The 15,434-nt window shown below is 53.9% G+C and overlaps 8 protein-coding genes across 8 annotated transcripts; 5 read left to right on the top strand and 3 right to left on the bottom strand.

The window, feature by feature from the left end:
• The first annotated feature begins 54 nt into the window (after positions 1 to 54).
• Positions 55 to 2,750, top strand: BAUCODRAFT_30045 (uncharacterized protein). The gene is made up of 12 exons (XM_007674743.1): positions 55 to 1,143; positions 1,199 to 1,490; positions 1,547 to 1,670; positions 1,725 to 1,791; positions 1,880 to 1,936; positions 2,007 to 2,020; positions 2,076 to 2,110; positions 2,178 to 2,223; positions 2,311 to 2,380; positions 2,446 to 2,471; positions 2,539 to 2,601; positions 2,657 to 2,750. Exons 1-12 carry the CDS (start codon positions 287 to 289, stop codon positions 2,719 to 2,721), a joined length of 1,716 nt encoding a protein of 571 aa, XP_007672933.1. The 5' UTR covers positions 55 to 286; the 3' UTR covers positions 2,722 to 2,750.
• Positions 2,751 to 3,253: 503 nt separating this feature from the next.
• Positions 3,254 to 3,873, bottom strand: BAUCODRAFT_345129 (uncharacterized protein). Its single transcript, XM_007675079.1, has one exon. The coding sequence runs from the start codon at positions 3,671 to 3,673 to the stop codon at positions 3,344 to 3,346; it is 330 nt and encodes a 109-aa protein (XP_007673269.1). The 5' UTR covers positions 3,674 to 3,873; the 3' UTR covers positions 3,254 to 3,343.
• Positions 3,874 to 6,384, top strand: BAUCODRAFT_345130 (uncharacterized protein). Its single transcript, XM_007675078.1, has 3 exons — positions 3,874 to 4,308; positions 4,380 to 6,139; positions 6,195 to 6,384. The coding sequence occupies exons 1-3, from the start codon at positions 4,074 to 4,076 to the stop codon at positions 6,210 to 6,212; spliced, it is 2,013 nt and encodes a 670-aa protein (XP_007673268.1). The 5' UTR covers positions 3,874 to 4,073; the 3' UTR covers positions 6,213 to 6,384.
• Positions 6,385 to 6,896: 512 nt separating this feature from the next.
• On the top strand, positions 6,897 to 8,402 carry BAUCODRAFT_30041 (uncharacterized protein). The gene is made up of 2 exons (XM_007674742.1): positions 6,897 to 7,081; positions 7,468 to 8,402. Exons 1-2 carry the CDS (start codon positions 6,956 to 6,958, stop codon positions 8,020 to 8,022), a joined length of 681 nt encoding a protein of 226 aa, XP_007672932.1. The 5' UTR covers positions 6,897 to 6,955; the 3' UTR covers positions 8,023 to 8,402.
• A 508-nt stretch (positions 8,403 to 8,910) lies between these two features.
• Positions 8,911 to 10,191, top strand: BAUCODRAFT_345134 (uncharacterized protein). Its single transcript, XM_007675077.1, has 2 exons — positions 8,911 to 10,047; positions 10,105 to 10,191. Exon 1 carries the CDS (start codon positions 9,036 to 9,038, stop codon positions 9,936 to 9,938), a length of 903 nt encoding a protein of 300 aa, XP_007673267.1. The 5' UTR covers positions 8,911 to 9,035; the 3' UTR covers positions 9,939 to 10,047; positions 10,105 to 10,191.
• Positions 10,192 to 10,386: 195 nt separating this feature from the next.
• BAUCODRAFT_45582 (uncharacterized protein) lies at positions 10,387 to 11,040 on the top strand (the record flags this gene model as incomplete). Its single annotated transcript, XM_007674848.1, has 1 exon — positions 10,387 to 11,040. A coding segment is annotated over one exon (654 nt), but the record flags the coding sequence as incomplete, so codon positions are not given.
• A 202-nt stretch (positions 11,041 to 11,242) lies between these two features.
• BAUCODRAFT_30039 (uncharacterized protein) lies at positions 11,243 to 13,706 on the bottom strand. Its single transcript, XM_007674741.1, has 4 exons — positions 13,498 to 13,706; positions 12,840 to 13,446; positions 12,246 to 12,774; positions 11,243 to 12,192 (listed from the first exon to the last, which is right to left on the bottom strand). Exons 1-4 carry the CDS (start codon positions 13,556 to 13,558, stop codon positions 11,416 to 11,418), a joined length of 1,974 nt encoding a protein of 657 aa, XP_007672931.1. The 5' UTR covers positions 13,559 to 13,706; the 3' UTR covers positions 11,243 to 11,415.
• A 127-nt stretch (positions 13,707 to 13,833) lies between these two features.
• BAUCODRAFT_30038 (uncharacterized protein) lies at positions 13,834 to 15,412 on the bottom strand. Its single transcript, XM_007674740.1, has 4 exons — positions 15,287 to 15,412; positions 14,916 to 15,222; positions 14,302 to 14,844; positions 13,834 to 14,252 (listed from the first exon to the last, which is right to left on the bottom strand). The coding sequence occupies exons 1-4, from the start codon at positions 15,386 to 15,388 to the stop codon at positions 14,143 to 14,145; spliced, it is 1,062 nt and encodes a 353-aa protein (XP_007672930.1). The 5' UTR covers positions 15,389 to 15,412; the 3' UTR covers positions 13,834 to 14,142.
• Positions 15,413 to 15,434: the final 22 nt, after the last annotated feature.

Raw genomic sequence — 15,434 nt, 5'->3', positions numbered from 1 at the left:
ACGCAGATGGAGCGGGCACTTGAGCGGCTTCCACGCGCGTGAATAATTCGTAGAGGAAAGGGCGACGATAGCGCTATTTAGCGGAGGGCATTACAAAGCTGAATGGACAATGCCCGTCTGCTCGGTCCTACTCGCAGCATATAAGTCTAAGTATATTGTGAGTGAGTGCAGCGTGATTTGAGAGGCAGTACATTGTCGCAAGCTTCCGATGGACGAATGACGTTCAGTAATATCAACAGCACCACTGCAATCTACGCGGCAACTATAAATTCGAGAAGGGAGCGCAATGGCCACATCGACCTTACCTTCAGCCGAAGCGTCACCAGTTCAGTCCAATCTCAAGGGAAGCGAGTTCGAGGAGAAGCATGGTAGAGGCCTGGAGGAAGTAGAAGAAGACGATGAGGATGAAAGAACAAAAGGTGCACAAGTCGCCGAGGCTGGACAACCAGATCCTTTCCTTCGAGCGCCGATCCAGCAGATGCGAAGCCATTCGTCCGCGCGTTCAGCCCGCTCGCACCATTCATATACCGACGGCTACACCCACTTCACGCAGGAAGATGAAGAGAAGCCAGCTGGCGGTGAGCAGGGCGAAGAGGACCCGGAGAAAGCGTTCGAGGTTCGCTTCGATGGCGAAGCGGACCCATTCAGCCCACGGAACCGAAGTACCGTGTCCAAGTGGTGTATTGTCCTGATACTTGCAAGCTCGTCCATCTGCGTTACATGTGCGTCCGCTCTCTATACGAGCACCTATGCGCAGCTAGAGCGAGACTTCCATGTCAGTAGAGAAGTGGCGACCGTTGGCTTGACGACTTTCGTTTGCGGCCTTGGTCTTGGACCTATGTTCCTTAGTCCGCTGTCCGAGTTCTACGGACGACGTATAATCTACCTATGCGCATTCGGCATGTACTTCATCTGGCTGATTCCCTGCGCTGTGGCGAACAATATCGCTACGATGTTGATTGTTCGCTTTCTGGACGGACTCGCCGGCAGCGCCTTCTTGTCCGTTGCAGGAGGCACTGTAGGCGACATGTTCCCGAGAGAAAAGCTTTCAGCTCCGATGATGGTCTATACTGCATCACCCTTTGTTGGACCAGAGATCGGGCCGGTGATAGGTGGGTTCATTAATCAATTCACGAACTGGAGGTGAGTCCGTTGATGGCCATTTTCAAATCAACTCGTGCTGAGCATGAACGTCTAGATGGAGCTTTTGGGTTCTCGTTATATGGTCCGGTGTGCAATGGCTCTTGATCTTTGCATTCGTGCCCGAGACGTACGCCCCGGTCCTCTTGCGCAGAAAAGCGATCAAGCTTCGCAAGGATACAGGAGATGATCGACACAAAGCGCCAATCGAGAGAATGAACCGCTCCGTGGTGAAGACAGTACTGTGGAGCTGCATAAGGCCGTTCCAGCTACTGTTCCTAGAACAGATGGTGCTCAACCTTTGCTTGCTGTCAGCTATTCTCCTTGGCATTCTTTACCTCTTCTTCGGAGTAAGTCTTGCGGAAGCGTGTCCCGAGCGACTTATGGGAGCTAAACGTGGGCCTAGGCTTTCGCGATCATCTTCCAGAACAACCATCACTTCAATGAGTGGCAGACTGGACTTACTTTCATTGGTATTTTTGTCGGAATGCTCATCGGTGTTGCTTGTGACCCGCTTTGGCGAAGGAATTGTACGTTGGACTGCAGCTTGTCCACCACTGATCCATGCTAACTGCGTTGCATAGATGAACGCCTCGTTCGCAACAACAAAGGCAAATCTGAGCCTGAATACCGTCTGCCGCCTACCATTCTGTACGTCCTGCTTATACCTTTCCGACCGTGTCCGCGTTCGAAATGGTCGTGCGCTCTCTATGCAAAGCTAACACGCGCGTGCAACAAGGGGCGCAGCTATCGTACCCATTAGTCTATTTGGTTTTGGTTGGACCACATACCCATGGTGAGTTACAGGTGATTGAACTCAATTCTGGTACTGTGCGAGCAACGTGCTGACAAGGGCTTGAACTCAGGGTTCACTGGATTGGTGCGTCCTACCGATGCAAACGGTACGCCGATCGAAGTACTGACCAGCGTGTTAGTACCCATAATATTCAGCGCGCTGTTCGGCCTAGGCGTAAGTAGTCTGACTACGTTTCGAACGCAACAGAGCGGGGCACAAACAGAAGTTAACGATGCTACAGAACATATTTTGCTTCGGCGGCATATTTACGTTCCTAGTGGAGTGCTGTAAGCTTGCCGCCATTCCGATGCCGGCAATTTGCAGGCGTCTAGTAAGACTATGGTTCGGAGATGCTGATACTTGCGTCCATGCAGATCCACTCTATGCAGCATCAGCGCTTGCCGCGAACAGTTTCGCAAGATCTTCCTTTGCAGCTGCGTTTCCGTGAGTACAAGCTACATTCATCTGATACGAAGGAATATCATGTCCGGCTAATAAGAGCGCATCAGACTATTCGGTATCCAAATGTTTGACAGTAAGCCACCCAATCACGCATACGAGTCGTTTCTTTGAAAGGCGATCAGCTGACGAGCCGACTGCAGAGCTTGGCTATCAATGGGCTTCTACCCTCCTTGCATTCATCGCATTGGCAATGACACCATTCCGTAAGTCAACTCAGCCTGGGATGGTTGGATGTTCACTAACCTTGGCCATCTCCAGCCATCCTGTTTTTCAAATTCGGCAAACGGTTGAGGGGGGGCTCTCGCTTCGCGCAATCTTCATAGGTCAAGGAATGGTAGTAGCCCCTTGCGGATAGATGGCCGAGCTTGCCATTGCGAAAATAACCTCGTGGTGTAACCACGCTGCTTCCAGCATCATGATCTTGCCGTTCCGTTCGCTCTCAGTCTCCAGATCCTGCCATGGTAGGAACCTCTGCCACGTGATACGGCTTGAGCAGCGGCGGCTGCACAACTTCATTGTTAGATGCGGGAGATCTCTGTGCAACGTCCCAGGAGACCAGTCAGATCGCATCTTGTGCGAACGCCACCGCGGCAAGGGCGCAAGGGTGCTCAACCTCCCCGAAAAGGCGGTGACAGCGAACGTTGCCATTGTGAAAGCATGGCAGACAGGTCTCGAAGCTGTAAGCAGCCTCTTTAGGAACGTAGGATGGGTTATCATTGTGACAAGTCTCTCGTCAGTAAGCAATGTAAGGCAAGGTTGTAACAGAAGCGTCTCGAGCTGCGAAACGGGTTCGGCCCGTCGGATGCAGATGCTCCGCTGACGCGAGGCAGGCACATGCTCGCTCTAGCTTCTCATGTCCTGCGCGAAGAATAGGTTGGGCAAGGTAGCGCACAATACGAGCCGGTTCCACTACAGTGAGCGTGGTGTGCATCGCGGTGCCCTTGCCTACGCGCAATTCAAAGACGTCAGGTACCGGACCCTTGGAAACGCAGCTCGAAGATACAAGCACACAAAACGTGCGCGCTGTACCCATTGGCCCAGCAGTATGGAATGAAAGTGACTCAAAGAGGAAGCGAGCGTCGTACAACCTTCTGCGGAACAGTCTGCTGGGTCCCCAGATGCTGCCCCATTCACGTGCGCTCTCACTACTGAGCACAGCGCAAGCGTCCCATCCTTGATACTCCGGTTAGGGTGCACTTGCGTACGCCGCCTTCGCTTATTGGTCTGGCTGGCGTAGCACTGTGTGGCGGATTCAGGCACGTTCTGGGCTGCCATTAGCGAAGAGGCAAGAGCATTTGGCCGCACAAGGTATTGATATTGCAGGAGGTGTTGCGGGCCACAGCACGAGTAATGCGGTGTTGGGTGTAACTGCTTTCACTAACCTGTAGCTGAGAGCCGAGGTCAGCTGAAGCCGAGTAACACGGCATCATTATTGCAGCTTGCATTGCACGTGTGGCCAGACGCCAACAGAGCGGAAGACACTCCTGCGCTTCTGCATCGCAATTGGTCCGGGGCTGCTATTTCAGTGTAGCGGGCTCGCCACATCTGGTCACTCACTGGCGGATAGCTGCCCTTCACGGCAGCAGCAACGTGGGTCGCGCAACCCTTGGCGGCTGAACTCCGTAGTTCCAAGGAACGTACGCTGCCAGTCTGCGCGACCCTGGGTTTGATTAAGATGTCATCCGGCGCCGAAGATGGGTCCCCTTCTCCAGAGCCTGGCATTGAGCAAGAAGTGGGCATCATGGCGGAGACCAAAGTTGAGCGTCCTTCTTCCGAGGAGAAGTCACCTTCACAAGCTAGCAATGGCAACAGTCAGCCTGCTAAGCCGAACGCAAAGGACCCGTCACGGCCAAGAAGGAAGAAGGCGCGGCGAGCTTGCTTTGCTTGTCAGCGGGCACATTTGACCTGTGGTAAGGGTTGAGCTGAGAGGACTCTTTGATGCATCAGTGACGTCTGTTGATGGACTGACAAGCATTTGCAGGCGACGAACGGCCCTGCTTGAGATGCATTAAGCGTGGCCTGCAGGATCAATGCCACGATGGTGTCCGCAAGAAGGCGAAGTATCTGCATGATGCGCCCCCGGAGGCACTTATTCCAGGCTTCGCTGGCAATTACCTCAATGGAGGTCACATGCCCACAGGTTCCGGGGCCCCCCCCATGACTGTCAATGGCGCAGGCGTCGCTCAACCCGCCTATTACTCGCCCAATGCCCCTGCTCATTACCAACACTTCCCCCAAGTCACTCAACCAAGCCAGATGGCACCGCCGTTAATGGAGAACAGCAACTTGACAAGCGACTACACTTCTCAAGGCAACGTCGAAACACCGCCTCGGTATCGGTCGGCGTCAAGTCAGCAAGTCTCGCCCGCTCAAGATATGACAACTCATGTAGACGCCGGTGCTACGCTTGACACCACCGGACCGGGTTCCTTCGATTCCTCCTTCTTCGATGCGAACGATCCCGCATTGTTCAACTTCAATATCTCTGACCTCAACTTCGGCAACCATTACGGAGCCTTGGAGTTCGGAATGCTCGGTCACATGTCCGGTGCCGTAGGCACTCCTGAGGTCGATATTATGAATCCTATTGGCCAGTATGACGGTTCCTCTGGCTTTGCCGGCACGTACGGGTTCAACCAGGCCTTCCCTTCGTGGCAAACTATACCGAACGCTGGATCTCGCCAAAGCAGCTCTACCAACATCTGGAACCCGACCGGTATGGATGCCTTTGCGATAGCTGAGCCAAATGGCATGGGTCAGAGCCCACATTCGCAAAGCTATGGATTGTCACCGGAGACGCAATACGCACAGCCGGATCACTCTAACCAACAGGATCTGCTTAGGCAAAGCATTTCGCAAGCTCAGCAGCAGCAGCGAAAATCGAGCGCGTTCCCAGGGAACCCTACGCAAGACCCGTCTCGCAAGCGTCGACGCGAGACCGCTGAGATCTACTCTTCTGTGCAGGCACCATATTCGTATACTCAAGGTTTTCACGCACTCACCGCATTCCTGCAGAAGCGCTTCCCTCAGAAAAAGGTGCTTCGCATCGCTAAAGCGCTGGCCGCTATTAGGCCATCTTTCATCTCGTGCAATCAGAATCTCAACCACGATGATTTGATCTTCATGGAGAAGTGCTTTCAGCGGACGCTGTGCGAGTATGAGGACTTTGTTAACCATTACGGCACGCCGACCATAATTTGTCGGCGGACTGGTGAAATTGCTGCAGTAAGCAAAGAGTTCTCATTAGTTACCGGCTGGCGCAGAGACGTGCTGCTTGGGAAGGAGCCCAATCTTAATGTCAACGTTGGCGGCAGTATATCTGGTACTCAGACCGGCAACAGCTCTCGCGGCGCTGCAACACCACGCCTTGCAACTGCCGAGATAGATACTGGCCGGCCGCAGCCCGTCTTTCTTGCAGAGCTGCTAGACGAGGACAGCGTTGTCCGTTTCTATGAGCACTTCCAGGAGATTGCCTTCGGCGCGTCTAGAGATGCAATCATCGGTGAAGCTTGCTCTTTGCTGAAATACAGAACGAAGCACGATCCGGGCTGGGGTCCCAATGATAATCTAATCGACGATGGCAACCGAGTCAAGAGACAACATGATGGTAGGGAGGAGTCACTCATCAAAGGGGAGGCTGGGATGAATACTCTGGGTGAGAGAGACGGCAGGGTAGAGTGTTCCATGTGCTGGACTGTGAAGAGAGATGTTTTTGACATCCCAATGCTCATTGTCATGAATGTAAGCTCGGTCACGAAACGCGTTCGAAATGGACGATCTCGGCTAATAGACACAGTTCCTTCCTATTATCTGATGACTCTACAGCCCGCTATCAACTGCCGGTCTATGTATGAATAGCCTTGAGCACATGAGGGATGCCTCTGGCGGTAAGGCTTCTGATCGATAACATGTCCACCGCTGGAACGGTGGATGGCGTCGCGATGGCCGTCATGTCGATCAAACGAAAGCCAATGAGACCGGTCAATCCGTCAAGGGACAACGTCGTTGGAGGGATGACCTAGTCGGTAGTAGTAATTCTTCAGGAGGTAAAACTGACAAGCATTGTCGCGCCTACGCTTCTCACATCGAACCCTTCGTGCACTATTGATCCCCTTCGCAAGTCCCGCCATCATCACAATCTTGTCACAGTTGGTGTCGATGACCGTCATGGCAAAGGCTTTCCATATCTACAAAGACAGTCCTTACACATCTATCCCTCTCAGGAAGCGGAGACCGCCACACTCTCGAGAGGTCGGATGGGTAGCCCTGCAAGCCCAGTCGACAGTGGTGATTGAAGGGGTCCTGCAACAAGGAAAGGACAGTGTGACCATGCAATGAGGTCCGAAATAACGGCAATGTGCAAAGTCACCGATGCTTCCCTGTACTCCACATCGTTGCCGCTTCCTATCGATCGGCGCCCTGGTCTATCACCTCAAGATTAATGGCCCCCACCATTGCGGTACACACTAACAATGATCGCATGTCAAGTGACAGCGTCGAAACTTGCGGGATTTGCGCAACCTCGCGAAATCGGTTTGCGCAGCCGCTTGATTCACTATGGCCGCGAAGCGACCTGACGGTCCTCGAGAGACGGTCGCTGGTCCGGACGACGGACCGCAACCACCATTCCCACTGAAACTTAACGGGAAGGTCATCAAAGGGTTCGGGCGAGGCAGTAGCGAAGTGAGTGTTCCGTGTCTCGTTGCCTTGCTTTGTCCTAGTGATGAGCGACACTGGTTGGCACGATGACACCGCGCTTGCGTGGATGACCATGATGCAAGGGCTGATAGCTTGCTCTGCGGCTATCCGCTGTCAACGTCCTGCACGTTGCCGCTGGTCAGCCAACGTGCCGACCACGTTCATGCCACCACTCGAGTCCATCCTCGGCACATCGGGCCAGTAATAGCCCGCATGCAAACGCCCTTGCTTCCCTCCCTGCAAGCTGCCGCTGTCATCTCCAAACCCTGAACCATGGCTTTACCATGCTTTCACTCTTGGTCATGAGCTTGACTGTCTCGGTCACAAACACACTCGATATTGCACAGCTGACACTGGTAAACCTCGCTTAGCTCGGCATTCCCACTGCGAACATTCCCCTTTCTGGCCTGTCCGTTGGCGGGCACGAGGACATCGAATCCGGCGTGTACTACGGTTGGGCGGGTCTTACTCCGTCCGCTGCCACGCGCCAGCATGCACAAGGGTCGGAGAGCAAGTACCACCACCTTGGGTCACACATGAAAGGCATGCTTGCCAAGATTGCCTTCGGCGGCAGTGCTGAGGATGACGAAGAGGAGCGAAGAAGCACGTGGAGCTATGACAAAGGCGCCGTGTACCCAATGGTCATGTCCATAGGGTACAATCCTGTGTATAAAAATACGGTGCGGAGTGTGGAGGTCCATGTGATGCACCACTTCGAGCATGAATTCTATGGAAGCCATATGAACATCATCATCTTGGGGTTCATCAGGCCGGAGTATGACTACGTCAGTAAGGAGAAGTTGATCGAAGACATCAAAACCGACGTCGAAGTGGCAGGGCGCAGTCTCGGGAGGAAGGCATATGCGAAGTATGCCAAGGATCCTTATCTGCTCGAGTTCGAAGGGAAGGGGGACGTGGCAAGCTAGCGGAAGGACTTGTACCTCTAATAGCTTCGTCTTGCGGTCAACTACCAGCCTTCACTTGGTTCCGCGCATGGCAACTATACTGCGGCGGTCGACTGTCACTACGCTAGAATCTCTTTCACGCACGCTAGAATCTCTTTCACGCGCCGCCCTTGCGCTTAGCGTACTTGTCTTTCATGCGACCTGTGTACTGCCGATCGTCTTGGTTGGCTCATCACTCACGTCCTCAATGCGTCTTTGTGTACCGCTGGCACCGGTATTGCCACCCTCGAGCAGCTCCGGCCCCTGTGCATCGTATCGAACTGTCCGCTCGAGCATCGTCTCACCCATGTTCTGGCTGGCCTGAGTGATGGTAGTGCCTGACGGATTTGTCTGATCTTAATGCATTGTTCGCTGTCCGGTCGTTTGGCCATTGGAGGTGCTGATGTTAGAGGAGCAGCTATAAGACGAGGGAAACATCCAGCTCGCTTGGCTAGACAAGGCGGCGCTGTTTTAGTTCGGTGCCATGGAAGGCTTCGGTTTGTATCAATGATGCCCAAATAATGTGCTTTGGAGCCAGGACACGAAGCGGCCAAACGTGCACGCGGAACATGTCCGCTGTTCATTGCGCCTAATAAGCATTCGATTACAGCGATGATGGATGGCTTGCACAGAAGTTGATGCATGCATGATACTGGTCCGACAGGTTGGCGGCATAATACAACCATGACTTGAGACACTCTTCGACGCGTTGTAGCAGTATGTATCAGTCACGATGGGCGCCCAAGCCGTCACCAGAAGAAGACAAGGTAGGTATGATTGGGGCGATGTATACGTGCGTACCCGGTAAGCATGCTAATGATGTGTTTCAGTCGGCGGAAGCTCCACCGGCATCAGCATTGTCAGCCTCTGCGAGTAGCTTCTCACCCGTCTCTCCCTCTGCCCCTCCGCAAAATGTCCCTAGCACCAACGCCTTTGAGCAAACCGGTACTGGGCAGGATGACCTCTTCGGTGATGTTGTCCCCGTCTACGGCTCGATGCGAGTACGTTCAGACGATGACCTATTCAGCGAGGACTTCACTCCGGTTGCGCAATCTGTCCTTGAGCAACCGCAGCTAATGCCATTCCGCTCTAAAAGAGAAGGTCCAAGAGGCAGAAGAAATGCGGGTGGAAGAGCGCGAGCCGAAGGAACCTACTCTGTCCGCGGACAGCATAACGATGTAGCTGGGTCCGCCGCTGGGCCCGCCAATGGTAACACGGAATCATTGCCTCGAGCAGCGCCACCAGAGAACGCACCTACGGGTCCGCGTAAGGACACTGTCGGAGCTGTGCGCGGTGACAGGCATGCAACAGGTGGTCTCCGCAAGCCAAAGCTCACCGAAGACGAGCTTGCGGAGAAAATGGCGCGCATCACGCTACGCAACGAGGAGCTCAGTGCCGCACATGCTCGCGCTGAAGCAGATGCAGCATCCTTTGCGGAGCGTGAAGCGCAGGCAAAGCACGTTTCAGCGCAGAGGCAGCGTGAGGAGCGTCGAGACAGGCAACAGATGATGGGTGAACGGGAGCGGAACCGAATGCGGAAGCTAAAGGCTATGGAGGGCAGAGAGTGGGATGCAGAGAAGCGTGAAGACGACTTCCAACGTGGCGGACGCTTCGACAAAGCAGGTGGCTTTGCTGGAGACACTCAAGACTACAGTGACGGCCGAGAGTACTCGTACCGCGAACCCAGAGGCGGCCAATCGTCCCGCGCCGGACGAAGAGTTGGCGATGTGGCAGCAAGAGCTCAGACTGCACCGCAGAAAGAGGACTTTCCCGCGTTATTGGCAGCACCCAAGACCCCGGCCGTTGCGAAAGATGCGAGTGCTAGTGCACAAGCAACACTGAGTACAAGCGGAGATGTAGCATCGTGGGCGGATCAGGTCGAGTCGTCGACCACGTAAATGTGCGTCACCCAACAAGAACACTCATTGATACGGTCACCGGTGTGCATCGAATCGTCGCTCGCTCTCAAAGCGATTGAATTCATACAGAGATGAGGACACACGGAAGGTAAGTATTCACTCTCCCGCATACGTTACATGCTTGTAAGCTAATGACCAGGCGCAGATTTCGACGTGGAGGCAGACAATGTCGTCTCGATTCCGAAGAAACGGCAATTGTTGCAGGATACCAAGCATGACTCGTGGCGGGGTCGGCGGGGTTTGCCCCAGGACGAACGCCTTCTAGCCGGCAACTGTTGCGACTCCATTTCCGCGCCCAGCACCCGTGGCTCAGCATCGGCAATTATAACCAGCAATGCCTTCACAGTCTAAGAGTCTGCACACATTCTACTTCTTGTGTCACTGTTTGCGACTCCATTAAAGCTAACATACGCTTACCGGTCTCACAATGGCGCCTCCAACGGCTGTTGTCACAGGAGCTGCCAGCGGCATTGGACTGGCGTTAACGAAGTATCTCATAGAAAGAGGATGGCGAGTTGTAATGGCCGACGTCAACGAGCCAAAAGAGAAACTGGACGGAACCACGTTCGTGAAAACTGACGTGTCATCCTGGGAGCAACAAGTGACCATGTTCAAGCGAGGCTACGAGTGGGCAGGCCGGCTTGACTTCTTCGCCGCGAACGCAGGCATTGACGATCGAGACGACATCTTCGCATCAATCTCGAGCGATTCGACGAAGCCGCCCAAGCAGCCGAACATGAAGACTTTCGAGGTCAACTTAATCGGGAGCTACTACGGCATCAAGCTCGCGGCGCACTACATGACGCTCGACAGCAGGGCCGCCGGTAAGCCAAAACCTGGAGGCAAGATCGTTGTTACGGCATCTGCAGCTGGCCTCTATCCCTCGCCCTTCGCGCCACAGTACGCTTCGACGAAGCACGCTCTGGTCGGTCTGGTGCGCTCGTTAGGTTCTTTGTCTGCTCCCGTCAATATCCGCATCAACGCTCTATGTCCAGCATTGGTAGCGACGGGATTGGCCCCTCCCGGGCTACTGGATTCTTTCAAGAAAGAGCAAATAACGCCCATGAGCACGATGATGCAAATCTTCTCAGAGACTTCTCTTCTCGACGAAGTGCATAGCGACACATGGGCCGAAAGGGGTCCGTCAGGCCAAACCGTAGAAGGAAATCTGGAGGAACTCATCTGGCACGAGCCTCCTGGACGTGCTGGGCACAGCAACTACGACGACGAGGAAGGGCAGAAGGCCTGGGCCAAGGTCTATACTGAACGTAACAGGAACTTTGCGATGCAGGACTGGTTAGGTGAGAAAGTCATTCAATAGCCTTTGGGTAGCGTTGAGCTCTCACTGCCAATCACTATGTTATATGAATGCCTGCTGTGTAGACCCCTCTACCTACGCATGCAAATGTGCTCTATCCTAATATGGCAAGACTCAAAACCTCAATTTGTCGCAAGCTCACAACATCAATATCACCGCAGCCAGAAGGCTTATCAACGAGGCCGAGATGGACCAGTTAAGCGTTAGTGCACCGCTAGTTGTGACCTTAACCTCCGTCAACTTCATCTTCGGGACGAAGTTTGCCGGCGTGCGTGTGTTCGTCGTGCCATTCCAGCAATACCTCTGGAAACACTGCGTGCAGACTTCCGGTACGGCAGTGCCCGTTCTGTTGAGACTGCGGCTCAGGATGGCACATCCCACACATGCTGGCCATTGCTTGTCAAGCGTTCCATTCCCCAGTGTAGCGCCATTGTAACCGTTGAGCACTATGGCGTTGCGCTCGGTATTGTTAAACTGGAGATCGTAGGTCGAGACGTTGCTGTTGTAGACGTATGGTGCGTTAGGGAGGTAGACGATGAGAGGTGCCTCCCCCGTGATATTACCCGCATCGCAGCCGAAGAACGTGGGCCGGTCGTTTAGACCCAGATTGACGAAGGTATTGATGTCTGGGATGGATGGGAAAGCAGTGTGGTTTTGGATGGCTGATAGGCTTCTCTGATACGTTGCGACGATCGAAGCGCCATTCGGCCAACCCGGCGAGGATGCATTGGTTGGCCAGGTTGTGTTTGTGTCGGCAGATGAGTCTATTGCGAAGACTACATCAACGTGTCGTTGTGGCTGGATGAGTGGATGAAACGGGATGACCTGATTGTCCTCACCGCCGTCAACCAATGTGAGCTGCTGTGATGAGGCGTAAGGATTGGTATCAGGATGGTAGTTGTAGAAAGGGTTGACCTGCGGGACAAATTAGCGGACGGCAAATGTAATGGAAAAGATCATCAACAAACCCAGTCGGCTATGTCATTATCCGAAGACGCGAGAGACGACAAGATTGCTTCCACGGCGTCCTGCAGCGCGGTCGTGAACAGTCCCGTGGTGTTCGTGCCGTTCACCGTCGTCAAGATAACATTGAATAAACTTGAGCTCGTTCCGTACACGAACCCAACGTTATCGAAGCCAGTCACACATCGGTCGTTGGAGGTCGGCCGACCGTTCGAGAAATTCGTGCCAACATATTGCATGGGTGCAAAGCCGTAGATTGTCGGATCGAACGTGCCGATCTCCCACGGATCGAGGGTGAAGATCGTGGTATTGGTAGGCACCAATGTCTCTCCGGGCTGTCGGCCATCCGCAACAATCAGTGGCAAAGGCACGCTACCGTTCGTGAAGAAGTCTTGCTGGGCTACGGATGACCATGTGTATGAGGGACCGCCGTCAGTATCATTCACCAGCTGATACGACAAAGCACGGCCCCAATAGTCTGTGAGCGATACGTCGAACCCTACATCTTGCTTATTGTTGACTGCTGATTCAAGGCTGGGAATTGATAGGAAGGAGAGTCAGCTCTGTCTCGGAATATGGCGCTCGGAGCTCACACATACGCAATATAGTAGCCTGCGCTATTCACAAGCTGTATGCCTCCAGATTCCGGACCTTCGAAGATTGTTTGATCTAACTGCCACAAATCACCACTGGTTGAGCTGTCGGTATCTTGCGCCAGTATTCTATCGACGGACGTGAAGTTGTTGCTGTACAGCGATCCAACAAGCCAGCTCCCACCAGACAGTCCGGAGAGGTACGTCGTCGCCTGCAGGAGGCCTCCAAGCTGGCCAACGCTGGTAGCATTCGGTGTGCGATCGTCCCAGGCCTCTAAGTATCCTGCACCATTCAGCATGGCTCGGTAGCCACCACCTGACACTGCAATGCCGATGTTTGGCAAGGCGCTGGCGTTGTTTGCATGTCGGTTGAGGTAGCTCGTCGTGTCCAAGCCCGTAATGTTCATTCGAGCCAGCAAAGTCCTCATCGGCGCAATTGTCGCGTTCCGGCGCAGTTGCAGCCAAGCAGTCTCGTTCGGCGACAGACTGGTCGCGGCTCTGACTGACGGCGTGTTCGAGGGGCAGCTGTTGACTTGCGGCGCGTATCCATATGGGGCGTTCGCTGGGAAGCCGCGAGGTGCAAGCTTCGTGTCGGACTCGGTGAGCACTCTTCCTAGCGTTACGTTAGACTTATTCCTCGGCTACCTCGACGCTTCCGCCATACCATGGCTCTCCGGCAGTAGGCACACCGTGGCAGCTGCAGCAATTAGTGATGCAAACCTCATAGCTGATACGACTTGGACTAGGTGGATAAGGGATGACAGTATAAGAACCCTGTACTTATCCCAAACGCTATACACCTGAGATACGCTGGTGCATGATGCCGTGGCAATGTTGCGTGTCGCCAAGCGTCTTCGGTTGGTGACGGGAGAAAGGAGAGGCTGCGTGACGCCCAAACGGTCAGTCTTGAAACCTTGGAACAGCCCGCGGCGTGGCTTAGAGCCACCGTGCCTGACGATCTCTGCACATGCGTTCACTTTTCACAAGTCAATTATCAGATTGGATGCATGCTCTTTCACGCCGGGCGAACATGCGTAAACAGTTCATTGTGCTTCAACAAGTGGATCTCGTCTGACGATGCGATTTCGAACTGTTTGAGATCTCTACCCAGGATGCGGCAACATGATGCTCAGCCACGATGCTCGGCCACGATATGCACACCGTGCTCTTGCTCCTACATTGGATGAAAGATCCTTTGGAAAGATATGTCACAACTCGAAGTCATCTACCACCACCTGCAAGGCCGCCGACCGCTACCTCGTGCCCAGTATCTGTGATTTGGACGTAACTCTTCGTTTGTGACACCCCTTCATCTCAGTCTCCTCGGCACAACACTCCGCTTGGTCGGCGTAACTGGGTTGTCATTGAACGTGTAAGGGCCAAAGTCGGGCGAACCACCGAGCGTGCCGAAGATGTCACCTGAAGTGAAGGTCAGCCAGAATGCATACGGACATGATTTGACACTGACCAATGTAGTTGGTGGCGTTGACCCCCGCAGCGAACGTGCCATTCCACCCATCCAGGATTCCAGTCACCACTTGAATACCAGCCAGATATATATTCCTTATCGACGGCAAGAAGGCGCCCTGATTCGAATACAACAAGTTCGTCGTTGCCGCCTCTCCGGGCCATGGCCGGTCGAAGTCGCTCGCCGTCCGCATGATGATGATACGAGAGAAGTCGACAAGCTTGTTAGCTGCCGCACGCAGAAGGGCTTCCAATGTAGCATTGTCCTCCTGCGCCGTCGTGCAGTATACACCGCTACCGTTTGTGACCAGAGAAGTGAAGTTACCGAATGCGGTTGAAAGGATAACACCTGAATAGTAGACATCGCTAGTTGCTACATCGCATTCAATGACTGAAGGCGACGAAGCACCAGCAGTGTAGATGCTCGCTGAAGCATAGTTCGCGCGATATGCCACGGCATCAGCACTGTCGTTCAGCGTTGCCTGACGCGCAAAGCTTGCAGCGATATGCTGAAGGTTCTGGTTCAGCTCAAACACCTCGGTGCCTGTGCATCGGAGGTCATTCTCATCAGTAAAGACTCATTGGCCACGGCAAGCTAGGCTCCTTATCACCTACCATAGATGGACTGCGGATACTGATCGGCCGAATAGGAACCTTGAGGGATATAGCCGGACGTGTAGTTGGTTGGTATTTCGAACTGGGAGATCTCGTACTGCAACGCGACCTGAACGGCATACCGAGCGAAAGTAACGCTATTGATTGTTGCGACCTCCGGATTTACACCAGCGATACCTGCCACCATGAAGTACGTTGTGGTAAGGTCGAATCGGGGATAGCGAACTAGCGAAGCGATGGTGGTTGCGGCGTTGATCTCACTCTCGCCGGTCGTAAGCTGACAGACGTCGCCGTCTGCCGTACAATGCTACATTTGTTCGTAAAGTGTTATTGATGTCACAGAGAGTCCCGGTGTGCTTGTATTCACTCACAGCGTCGGGAAAAAGAGGCGAGAAGCCCGGAACGGTCACATTAATGGCAAGGATGTCAAATTCCGGTATGCCATACCACACGTCGCCTTCCGGGTCGAACATGCTGATGATGAACACTTTCGGCTTGACAACCCATTCTAGAGCTCTT

Source organism: Baudoinia panamericana (genome assembly GCF_000338955.1).
Source record: "Baudoinia panamericana UAMH 10762 unplaced genomic scaffold BAUCOscaffold_2, whole genome shotgun sequence".
Classification (NCBI taxonomy): Eukaryota; Fungi; Ascomycota; class Dothideomycetes; order Mycosphaerellales; family Teratosphaeriaceae; genus Baudoinia; species Baudoinia panamericana.
Note: the sequence above shows the minus strand (reverse complement) of the source record. Positions and strands in the feature narration are given on the sequence as shown.

Excerpts from the sequence above, each read along its gene's own strand:
- BAUCODRAFT_30039 (XM_007674741.1), bottom strand. The coding sequence starts at position 13,558 with ATGAGGTTTGCATCACTAATTGCTGCAGCTGCCACGGTGTGCCTACTG. Across the intron at positions 13,447-13,497 it reads CCTACTGCCGGAGAGCCATG|GAAGAGTGCTCACCGAGTCC; the intron begins GTATGGCGGAAG and ends ACGTAACGCTAG. Across the intron at positions 12,193-12,245 it reads ATAATGACATAGCCGACTGG|GTCAACCCTTTCTACAACTA; the intron begins GTTTGTTGATGA and ends TTTGTCCCGCAG.
- BAUCODRAFT_345134 (XM_007675077.1), top strand. The coding sequence starts at position 9,036 with ATGCGAGTACGTTCAGACGATGACCTATTCAGCGAGGACTTCACTCCG.
- BAUCODRAFT_345130 (XM_007675078.1), top strand. The coding sequence starts at position 4,074 with ATGTCATCCGGCGCCGAAGATGGGTCCCCTTCTCCAGAGCCTGGCATT. Across the intron at positions 4,309-4,379 it reads GCGGGCACATTTGACCTGTG|GCGACGAACGGCCCTGCTTG; the intron begins GTAAGGGTTGAG and ends AAGCATTTGCAG.
- BAUCODRAFT_30038 (XM_007674740.1), bottom strand. The coding sequence starts at position 15,388 with ATGTTCGACCCGGAAGGCGACGTGTGGTATGGCATACCGGAATTTGAC. Across the intron at positions 14,845-14,915 it reads GTATCCGCAGTCCATCTATG|GCACCGAGGTGTTTGAGCTG; the intron begins GTAGGTGATAAG and ends TCCGATGCACAG. Across the intron at positions 14,253-14,301 it reads CAACGCCACCAACTACATTG|GTGACATCTTCGGCACGCTC; the intron begins GTCAGTGTCAAA and ends CCTTCACTTCAG.
- BAUCODRAFT_30045 (XM_007674743.1), top strand. The coding sequence starts at position 287 with ATGGCCACATCGACCTTACCTTCAGCCGAAGCGTCACCAGTTCAGTCC. Across the intron at positions 1,144-1,198 it reads AATCAATTCACGAACTGGAG|ATGGAGCTTTTGGGTTCTCG; the intron begins GTGAGTCCGTTG and ends ATGAACGTCTAG. Across the intron at positions 2,381-2,445 it reads TCCTTTGCAGCTGCGTTTCC|ACTATTCGGTATCCAAATGT; the intron begins GTGAGTACAAGC and ends AGAGCGCATCAG.
- BAUCODRAFT_30041 (XM_007674742.1), top strand. The coding sequence starts at position 6,956 with ATGGCCGCGAAGCGACCTGACGGTCCTCGAGAGACGGTCGCTGGTCCG. Across the intron at positions 7,082-7,467 it reads TCGGGCGAGGCAGTAGCGAA|CTCGGCATTCCCACTGCGAA; the intron begins GTGAGTGTTCCG and ends AACCTCGCTTAG.
- BAUCODRAFT_345129 (XM_007675079.1), bottom strand. The coding sequence starts at position 3,673 with ATGGCAGCCCAGAACGTGCCTGAATCCGCCACACAGTGCTACGCCAGC.